The 11,332-nt window shown below is 40.6% G+C and overlaps 1 protein-coding gene across 2 annotated transcripts in view; it reads right to left on the bottom strand.

The window, feature by feature from the left end:
• ephb1 (EPH receptor B1) overlaps window positions 1-11,332 on the bottom strand; it is a 170,713-nt gene that overhangs the window by 27,392 nt on the left and 131,989 nt on the right. The window contains exons 7-10 of one of the 2 annotated variants that reach the window (XM_085255672.1): window positions 9,767-9,929; window positions 7,260-7,368; window positions 6,214-6,278; window positions 1,041-1,229 (exon numbers count right to left, since the gene is read on the bottom strand). In XM_085255672.1, the coding sequence (XP_085111798.1) occupies window positions 1,041-1,229; window positions 6,214-6,278; window positions 7,260-7,368; window positions 9,767-9,929 (526 nt within the window). The remainder of the gene's footprint in view (window positions 1-1,040; window positions 1,230-6,213; window positions 6,279-7,259; window positions 7,369-9,766; window positions 9,930-11,332) is intronic. The other variant, XM_085255673.1, reaches the window with a different exon arrangement.

The following is an 11,332-nucleotide window of genomic DNA, read 5'->3' as shown; positions in this document are numbered from 1 at the left end:
GAAGAGTTTCCTCATTTCCTTCTGTTAGCAGAAAAAGCCTTTACACAAAAGCAGAGTTAATCAGATCATAAATTTCACGTCTGTTTTTAAAGTTACCTAAAGTGCTTTTATAGAGCCTGTTATGTCTTGCTATCATATAATACAGTATGGCTCTTCTGACACACAGCATAGGCTGGCAAGTGCCTTTATATTCCCCCTATCAAACAATACCAGGCAAGCACTGTCTGGCAAATTTCTGGAACCCATGTGATTAATTATCACCACCTTGGTGTCCTGGAGAGACAACACATAGTGAAATCAACAAAAACAAAAACCTTTAATTAGCTGATCCCACTGCATCCTTATCCCTATTGTATCTCTGTCACTTCCTCACACCTAGCTTGCTGAGGCCGCCTGTGCTCCAAAGCTACTCCAGGCCCAGCAAAATTACCAGGGGTATTTTAGCCTCCATATGAACCAGCATGTATGATGTCAGTGTCCTCTCGGCTGTAGAAAAGATGTGTTCGATCCCAAAGAAAGGGACATGTACCAAAAACACATGCACATACTGAACTTAAGTTTAATCAGAATTCACTTGAAAGCAATCAGGACCTAATTATGTAGTTGTAATTTTAATATACAGTTTAATAATACATAAGAGGTCATTCTCAAGTTAAGAAAAACAAAACAAAACAAGGACAGGAAACAAAATGTCTGCACTTTTACATGTAAAGTAAATGGGGAAGAAATGATGCAAGGGCTGAACATCATCAAAGCCAAAATCAACAAGATCCAAAAACACAGAAGCACAAAGAAAAGGCAGAGAGGGTTGAGTTATTTCTAATGACATTATGTCCCTGGGTAGGTGGCCTATATACTGCTAGTACACTTGACATAGGCCCTTGACATGTTCCCATCTGAAGTGGCTGCCAGAAAGGTTGTTCTTCATGACCTTGAACAGATTCAGGTTTTTATATGACATACAACAACTCAACAATCCACATTTATCTGACACACAGACACAGAATACAAAAGCATGCATGCACGAAGATTTGCCATACCTGCACCAATGACCTCCTCTATTTTGACAGTAGAAACATCTATCTCCTTGGCAAATTCTCGTACAGCTTCGTTTGGGTCCTCGTAGGTGAAGGGGTCAATGTAGATCTTCATCCCCGGAGAGCCTGAGAAGTGGGTCGGGCAGCCCAGTGGGGAGGGGCAGTTAGACATGTCGGCTCGCAATGAGAGTTCTAGAACAACCAAAGTGCTCAGTGAGCTTTCCAGAAGATGAAACTAGTCTTTTGGGGTCTTGAGCTAAAGGTTGGTGAATTCAAATAACCCCCAAGTGTTAGCTTAAATCACAGAGTCACAGCATTACTTATAATCACTATAAACTTTTGATCGCTGCAAATGATGATATCTTCATTTGCTCTATTATCCATGCTTAGAGACGGGCCAAAGCACGGCAATGTGTAAATTAAAATGAACGTGTACTGAACACATCAAAGAGTGTAGGTGGAGAATTAAAGGAACTGGCTCCAAAACATGTAGAGGCAGACAACAAAATGGTGGTGATTCAGTGCTTACGAGAGGAAAAGAGCTAGAGAGAGAGAGAACGAGACAGAGAGACAAAGAGAGGGAGGGAGATTAAGGGATAAAGGAACAGATGAGGGAATATAGAAAGAGTAAATGTAGACTTTTTTTTCACCCCTTTATCCCTTACCCTAGCAGTATCTGCTCTTTGATAGTGGTAGAACCAATTTTCCTGCAATCTTTCCCTATAGGAGCTCATAAAGAGATAAAGCCGCTACGCTATCAACTAGCTTTTTATGCCACTCTACAGTAGGTGAGACCAGTTCACAGACTGGCGATGTTTGCAAAAAAAGAAGTACAGCTTTTCTGTGCCGACAGGCTAAGTAAAACACTTGTAAACAAATTCAATATGCTGCCACAAGATGGACAGCGAGCAAGTAGACTTCAAATCATCATTTTTGCAGCTACACCCAAGGGCAGCCTTCTTTCTCAGAGCTGTTTAGGCAAAATCTTTGCAGCCATGATTGGAATAAACCCATCTCCATCAAGTCAATTTGTGCCTAGCCCTTTGCATAAGCCACAGAGAAGGAGGGAGGAGTCTCAGGAGACAAAAAGAGAATAGGGTCTAGTCCTGGGATCAAGGTGCCTCACCTTGCTCTTGACTAGAAGCTGATTCTAGTTACCACACTAATTGCTTTGAACCCTGTCTGTGTGAGTGTAATTGCTCATTAGAGATTCCATACAGACTGGATTCAAGTTAATCCATCAGAGGGTTTACAGCTTTGCATTCCATAAAGTCATTCGATTTACAAATGTCGCCAAGCTGCTCACTTAGCGGCACCACTGGGTAGGACTCAAAATCTCAGTGGGGAGCACGCAACAGCAAGCTTATGGCAGCACGCTCACACTCAAAATCTCAAGCTCTTGTGTGCACATACCTCCAAAATAAATGTACAGCCATTACTTTCTAATTCACAGTCCATAGCCCATTTTTATGTATAATTTAAAATGCAAACAGTTTATCGTCCTCCCTGTGGCACAGCCCTGGTTAACTGGACTCGTCTTTTTATGGCCACTGGATAAAAAATAGATTCCTACTTTAATATTTCATAGGCTCTCCATCTGAGAGTACGAAGCAAATGTATCCAGAAGTCATTTCTATTTTGGACCAACATATAAAACAACAACTCTGTCAGGAAAGAATCCAAGGCTGCCACAGTGGCTCACGGACACGTGCGTACCACAACAGATATAAAGCTTAGATTAATATAATAAATTAGAACAAAGTTTATGACATAATTGTCCAAACGGTTAAGTGTACTCAGACAAATTTCCACTCTGGTGGACAATAAAGTTGATTCTATTCATTTCTATTAGCTGGCAGGCGTAATAAGTTACAGTGTACTGCAATGCACTTAACCATGTTATTTTCACCAATGTCCAAAATTTAGCCTGCTATTAGTCTGTCCCGGTCGTTTACGTAATGGTCCTAATGTATCCACAAATCAACTGCAGAGCCGTAATGCTTACATTAATCTATTACTGGCAATGGCTACAATCAGATTACTGGTTTTACTACAAACACTTTATATATTGCCCAAAGACAAACAAAAATGTCTGCGAATGAAATAGTAGCTCCATAAATGCTCATCTTTTTAAGTTAAAAGGGAATGTTTCATACATTAGCCTGTCACCAAGGAAACATAATTTCTTCTAATTCCCTTTGCCTGACAATATTTGTGATTTCACTATATAGCATTTAAATACTTTATGTGATTTATGTGCAGAGCAATATATCCCTAGAGTGTTTTATGTAGGTCTAAGATGCACACTAATCTACTCCGTGGCTCTAAATATAATGAGCTGCATTTCCGTCCTGAATATTAACTAATTATCCATTGTTTGATGTCAGAAACGTATTTGTCAAACACACACTTATTATTTATTGGGGCTTATTAGTATGCACATAAGAGATCTACATTTTGTATGGAGTCACTAAAAAAAGAAAGTGAAATGTTTGTGGGGATTTTTTTCAGGCCTTTTGCAACTCTTTTGGTTTTCCTTGAAAAGTTTGAAAAGTGATGAAAGGTTCACCCTGTTAATTATAATATTTTAACATACTTAGGATGAAGAGTGAACTTGCACATATAAAGGAAATATGCAAGAAAAAAAAGGAGTATAAGCATATTTTATATCCACCCATAATTAACTAGTTCTTTTCAGTGAGTTTCCATTGTCATCGGGTGTGAGCACCAGATGTTGAAGCGCAAATAACATCTGCAGCTACGGGGCAACAAGTACGGTCTGAACATTTGTAATTTAAAATTTGTTTGAAACATGAGGGCACAACACAGACATTTAGTACTTAGAAATGTCTGTTAATTTGTTTAGATGGGTTGTCGGTGTGAGTTAAAGGCTAAAAGGAAATGTTTCCCTGAGAGAATCTGCAAATACTTAGTGCATGGACCTGAGTGCATGGCAGTGCAGTAATGAACTTCTATGATTCCTTCACTTTTTATATACTGTTATAGATTTAATTAGGAGATAAAAGTATAGAATTCTAATGTTTATTCTACGCTTGGTAACTCCCAATAATGCTGTGAAGACATGTTTTTAGGAATATGTGCAAAAGGAGTACATGAAGTCCTAGTAGCACACTTAATGTCAGGACAGAAGCTGAACCATGGAGTCACAGGAACACAGCAGGCCCCTGTGACAAAACTGTGGCTAGACATATGTGGAGGCAAATATCAACCCATTTTTAAATCTGAGTGCTCCAAGGAACACAGTGGCCTTAATAATCATGAAATTGAATAATTTTGGAACCAGCAAGATTATTCTTAGAAATGTCTGACCAAACTGAGACAGAGGGAGAAGGGCCTTATTCAGAAAGAACCCACTGATCAATCAAGCAGAGGCTTGGAGGTCTGCTGCAGATAAGAAACCTGGGAAACCTGCTGTAGGATCATCATCTCAGTAGAAGCACTGAGATCATGTCTTTAGGTCTTGGGGGCTGAAAAGAAGCCAGTCTGAGTCTAAGCCATATGACAGCTGCTTTGAGATTATTGAACATCAGTTAAATGCATCCAGCAGCATCAGGAATAAGTTTATCTCATCTGATGAGACAGAAATTGAACTCAGTGGGTAGAACTCCAAGCACTATGGCATGATTTCCTGTCTAATAACATGTCTATGGCTATGGAGATAACAACACAGTGCTGTGTGGTGGCTTCTTGGGAACTGTTATAGGAACGCTGGTCTGAATGGAAGAAAGGAAGAATAAGTATGAGTCAAATTAGAATAAAAAATGCAAACCATGAGTAGCCCAGCCAAAGGTCATACTTAGACAAAATAGAACTTTGTGGAGAGGCCTGATGATGGCAGTTCACAGATGCAATCCAACCTTTCAAACTGCCCAAAAACACAGGTTAATAAATATTTTAGCAACTTAATCAGGAATGATCTTTTGATTGTTTTGAAAGAGAAAACTGCAAAATAGTTTTAACCATTGAATAAATCCACTTAATTAACTTAAACAGTGTACACAGTGATGATACTGTACATGACAACAACCACTGAATCTGATGGGGTGATCGCTTTAAGCCACAGCAGCAGCATTTGACTTGTGTTCACATGAACATCACAAGCAGGAGTTGGTGTAATGTTAAAGGTCTGATTTCTTGCATAAGCATGACCATCAGGCTGCACCACTGAATTTACAGTATTAGCAACGTCTGTCTTGAGGTGGGCTGCAAATGAGGCGATATTATGAGGCAACATCTGGAGGAGCTGACAGCTGGGTGAAAGCTGGCAGGCACATTTTTTTGGAGGATCACCCAAAGCAATTGTTTGAGTTGGTCTATTTTATTGCTGCACTGAATACTGCAATTACAAAACTGCCAGTCAAACCTTGACAGAAAAGCAAAAAACAACAATGCATCACAGGGTGGGGAAAAACCTCGTGTGCGTTGGCATTGTGAAGGTTTCCTTATTAGCATTTGATTTTGTATCCACCTTAGATCCTTCATTTGATAATTAAGGCCGCAAACAACTGTTATCTTTTATTTTCATGACTTATGTTAATTACAGTGCATCCCTGACTGTGGCAAAACTGACTCCTCTGTCCAGAGCAGTTTTAATAAGCCCCAAGCTACCATTCTCGTAGCTTTGACACAAAGTAACTGTGTTGAAGCCATTTGCTGTGTCAGGCTCAACAAAATTCAATCCCCTTGAGTAAACCCTTTCTCAGACTGCTAGGTTGGCAGTACATAAGGCTTTCTTTGACGCACCAATTTACACACATTTCTTTTGTGCATGTGTGACTGAGTGTTTGTCAGAGGTTATATGTGTGTCCCTGCAGGCTACTTCCCCTGATCAGTCAATGCCCAGGGAGTGCTTAAAACACAACTCAGTCATGGCTATCGTGCAGCCCTAAGAGATGTCAGTCAATGTCACGGTGAAAAGTAGAACCACAGACACTTGCTACATAAATTTTCCATATCTTTAATGCATTATTATTCATTTTAAATGCCTTACATTATTAATTATAGTCCAACAGTAAAGGAAAAGATAGATAGATAGATAGATAGATAGATAGATAGATAGATAGATAGATAGATAGATAGATAGATAGATAGATAGATAGATAGATAGTAACTAACCAGTAACTTAGAGCAGCTGTAAGTAATAGAGCAGACTCACCTCTTCCTGTTGTGTAATGTTGCAGCTTGTCACTGTACACCGCCTCCTTGGAATATGCTCTTTTCCTATAACGATGCAATGAGTGTTGGGAAAGGAAAGACAGAGAGCGAGGGGGAGGGGTGCCAAGATGAAAGAGGTAAACATGATCTTATTACTTTTGGTGTTTTTGTGTACCGGCTGAAAATGACGTGGCTGAAATTGAATCAGCTGCAAAGGGTTAGAAATGGCAAATGAAGTTTATGAAAATGAGCTGATTTTTAATTAGACCTTGATAGGATCTCACTCCTTTTCATCTGTCTCCTCTGCCTCAGCATCAAAAGAGCCTGGCCCATTTGATGAACACTTTACTTGCTCAAACTTGCACACAGCCCTGCAGAAAATTTGACTTTCATATATCTAAAGTGGAGCAAGATGTGAATGTGACAATGTGACAAACCGCTGCAAAATGAAATTGGCTTAACGGGGCAAAGTAGAAGATGTTAAGTTCTCTAAGGAATTGAGTATTCCATTTCAAATGACAATTTTGCTTTCCCGTTCCATCAAATTTGTGCGTGCCTTTACTATTCAGTATGCCTGTCATTGAATCAAGTGATAGTCTTGCTGCACTAATAAATGATATGTGACTACATGTAGGGCACGTTACACGATAAGTTCCAAAGCATAATCAGCACCAGTTATGTTTCATAAATGTTTTTACAGAAGATTACAATAAATGTCAGGAATTTTAGGAATCTTACGCACCACTGAATTTTATTTTTACATAATTAATACAGCAAATGACACAAACCGTATATGCTGAGAGTCTGGTGGAATTTTACCTGCAATGTTGCCACCTATTGGATTTTTTAGTACGTATTATTAGCGACAATGAGAACCAACGTGGCATACCGAATGGTTTATGCCCTATGTGTATATTTTTTGCAGTTCCAACTTCCTTCAAAACAAACTGGGAGCTTGAAAAGAATCTACAGTTTGAACGATGTGACACATTTTTCAACATCTTCTTAGTGTATTACAAAAGACAAGATAAAGGAAAATCTGGTTACCTGCTGCAAACAATGGAGATAGCAATAAGGGAAACAATGAAGACCACTCCTGCTGCTGCTGACCCCGCAATCAGAGGAAGCTGTTCCCTCAGCTCAGACTTGAAGTCATCTGGGTTGCACAAAGACACGACAGACAAGCAGTGAGAAAGGCTTAGGTAAGGCATGAGAAGCATGTCTGTGTTTATGTGGTGCTGTGTACTTATGCATGTGTTTTGGCAGGAGAAGAAAAGGCAGAGCAGAATGGTTAGACTGAGTTTACTGGTGGATAAAGGAAACACAGAGATCTCTCTGCTGAGATGTGCTGACTGGAATCCTGTGAGCATTTGAAAGACTGACAGACAGGTGGTGTTTGATAAATCAGAAGAGAGACAGAGAGTGAGAGAAAAATCATAAAGCTGGTTGTGAGAAAGAGCGAGGAGGGCAGCTCGCCTTCTCTGTTGCTATAGCTGTCTGAAAGGCGCGGACAAGAAAATGCACCTAGGAATGTTGTTTCTATGGTGTTGAAAGGAAGTCATCCACTGCCAATCACGCACATATAGCCCAAACATGTTTTTGACTGTGGTAGTTCAGGGGACAGAATAAATGCCTGCTTAAAAATACCACACAGCAGAATCTTTTGGTTATCTATTTGCGAGCATGTCTTTCTGTGACTTTGGCATCAGCAGACACTGTAGTTAAAGCAATGCACGATTTAGCATGCTGCAGGCAAATCAGCAGCTTCTAAATCCAATCCCCCGTGTAGAATGGGCCCATTGGATTAAAGTGATAAAGTGAGAACTAATGCATCTTCGAAGCAGTGTGAAAGCTGCAGTATATGTGGAAACTGGATGTGACAGGAATTGCTCACTCTTTCAACTCACACATTTATCAAAGGAAGGAATCAAGGAAAGAGTAAGAATGCTGTTCCAGCTACTCAAACTTTTAGGGTAGTCTTCTTGTTCTCTTTCAGTGTATATTAGATGTGCGAGGTCCCCCCACCTGCCCACCACGCGCCCATACGAGAATGTTGACTTTTCTTGACAGCCAAAAATCACAGAGACACCTCTTCTAACAGCAAATACGCTCCCATTACAATCAGTTAACTCTCGAGGCCTCAGCCAATTAGAGAATTGTGGCATCAATCACATAACCAATACTCCAATCACTTGTTTTCCGTCACACCTTACTTTGCGCCGTCGCTTTTGATTTGTTTGATTGTGTGTTTGCGCATCCACTGGTGGCAAAATGACACCTCGTGGAGGTGAATGAAAACGTGCTGACGGGAAGAGACAGGAGATTATATGTTTTGCGAAAAATGACGTGGAGTGCCTCTATTGTCTTCATGGGGCAATGAAGCAGGTTTGATGGGGGGGTGGGGGGGCTGGTAGAGGCGGAGGCGGCAGAGATGTGGGTGTTGTTGCCGGCAGTCCTCTGGCGTGTTGCTGCTTGCTTCGACGAATGCCGTGCTGTGGCAGCCAGCCAGCAGATGAACCCTAAGCTGTGCTGGTGTGGGCGAGCATCAAGTATGCGCATGTATGTGCTCACATTCACTAGTATGGTTTCATACGCAAGGAAAGCTGATGCGGAACTATTGGGGAGAGTAAATGGGGCAGTGACTGTGCCACATCTGCTCTGCACACAGGTAAATAGCCACAATGATTGGCTTAATTACCATCATCATGCTTCCCATCTTCCCCTCCCTCAAGATCATCACCATCTCATTCATTGTAATCTTTGCTGTTTAACAGCGAGTCTGGAAATGTCACTCCTGTCTTTAATGTATTTTGAATTATGGCCAAATAAGCATTGTAGGCTAGCCATCAAGTACGGTACAAAGAGTGGAAATCTTATGCAGAACATAAAAACGTAGGAAAGGCAATTATAAGTTCATATCTTTCTTTTTGTTGCTATTTTTGTTGCCTTGCGCTTATGAAAACCCAGCAGAATACATCTTGACTGAGCCATGTGATTTTCCAACAATTTAACTGCCTGGCAGAGCTATCAACTCTTTGCAAGCACGTCTTCCTGCACATACACAAATGAACCCCAGCCTTGCCAGTTCACCAGGTGTTACCGCCCATCTTCAGCCCTTTCTCTCTCCAACAACCCCCCGCCATGCATGGCAGAAAATTTCTCTCATCAACTACTAATCACAGCTACGCATTCTGGGACAACTCTCCAGCAACAGAAGGGCTGGGTGAAAAACCAATTAGCTAAGCATTTTGGATCAAGCACAGTTAGTTGCACAAACAAAAGACACTCGGTGTTCAACGTATCCGAAGCACCCACACACACTCAAACCTGACTGTGAGGGAAATTAATTTAGCTGTAGAAATAGGAAGCGCAATCAAACATTATGCCTCTCCTCTATCTCACTTACTAATAATAATGCAACAACAAATACAAAGACAAGAACGTCTGAAAAAGAAAAAAAAGAGAGCTATTGTGCATGAAACGAAACAAACGAGACAGAGAAGGATAGAGCGAGAGGGAAGGAGAGCTGTTTCTCCTGGCTCTGCAATCCTTACCATCTGTGAGGGTTTGGAAGCACATCTTGCTGCTGTATTTGCCAAAGCCAGCCACAGTCCGTGCGCGCACCTGTACCACATAGACTGTACCCGGCCTGAGGGCCTCCACACGCGCTGTGTTAGTTTGGCTCCGCAGGATAGTGGAGTTAATCTCTGCATGGTCCTGAAAAGAGCAACGATCACAGGCAGCAAGTTAGAGATAACTTCATGAGAAGATGTCAGAAGATGAAAGGATTAAATCACACCATGCAGAATTCAGAAAAGTCCAGTGTTGGCAAGTTTGAGATACAACAACCAAGTTTATGATGGAATCACGTATTCTGGTAATAGTAAGGAGAAATGGTCCCGAATTTAAAAGAAATTTTAAGTCGCATGTTACAGGAAATGCACTGTGCTTCTGAAAAACATCAGTGACAGAGAAAGAATAGAAGTCGATATAGAGAAGAGTAGATAAACAACAGACAGGAGCGACGAGGCAAAAGCTCTCCTTAAGGCTTCGGTGTGAATGCTGTATTAAACAGACAGTGGTAATATGTTTGTACACAAGTTTTTAAAAAGGCTTCAACCAGTTTGAACTTCAAATAAAATTTCAAACCACGACAGAGCACGTACGCGGTCTAAAACACACTGTGTAAAATATAAAAGCATTTATACAGTTACACGCATGCACAATATTGTAATTAAAGGCAATCGTTTCTTGCGGTTTACAAAGAGAAATCGCTACGTCAGAACATTAAAAACGCCACTGCGTGGTTTGTCGCTTGTGATGTGCTTCATGAGGTAATTTAATTACTGCAAGAAGTTTGAACATTTGATCCTCAGTTTTGTTCTTTGAAGTGGGTTTGCTTTTGTTGATTTATTTTTATTTATTTTTTTTTTCAATCCAATTCCTCTGGCAGTAAGTATTTTACTTGTTTATGAAAAGGAATAGCTTAAAAATTCTTGCACGTCCCATGCAACATTCAATATAAGGTGTTTCCCCTCTATTTTTTGTATTGATTTTTGAATTGGAATATCTATTTAGGATAGAAATCCAGTGGTGAAATCCAGCTTTTGTCAGCTGAGACAACTGGCAAAAATAAAAAAACATTCTGCAGAAAAGTCACTTTGAAACATGAATCCATGCTTTCATCACAACTCTGTTGGATTAGTGTAATTCTTTATATGTTGGTGTCGTCTTCAGCTGGTGCAAAATGCTGCAGCCTGACTTTTAACTGGACCACAGAAAAGAGAGCATATTACCCCTGTTTTATCCTCCCTGCCTGTCCATTTCGGAGTTCATTTTAAAATTCTTTTATTTGTTTTTTAGGTGATTAAATGGCCTTGCCCCGCCCTACCTCTCTGAGCTGCTGCACTTGCACTGCCCTTCCCCGTCGCTCAGCTGACCAGCTGCTCATGGATGTGCCGAGGAGCAGAGGCTCAGAGGGGACAGGGCTTTCGCCATAGCAGCTCCCAAATTGTGGAATTCATTGCTGCTTCTTATTAGACGGGCCTCTTCACTGCTAATCTTCAAAAAATTTTTTATCCTTTTGTTTCACTCATGTTTAATCCTATCTTGTATTCTAC

The sequence above is a fragment of the Mchenga conophoros genome, linkage group LG18 (assembly GCF_057382185.1).
Source record: "Mchenga conophoros isolate Kocher_MC1m ecotype Shallow Benthic linkage group LG18, M_conophoros_male_GT1.1, whole genome shotgun sequence".
NCBI classification, from domain to species: Eukaryota; Metazoa; Chordata; class Actinopteri; order Cichliformes; family Cichlidae; genus Mchenga; species Mchenga conophoros.
Note: the sequence above shows the minus strand (reverse complement) of the source record. Positions and strands in the feature narration are given on the sequence as shown.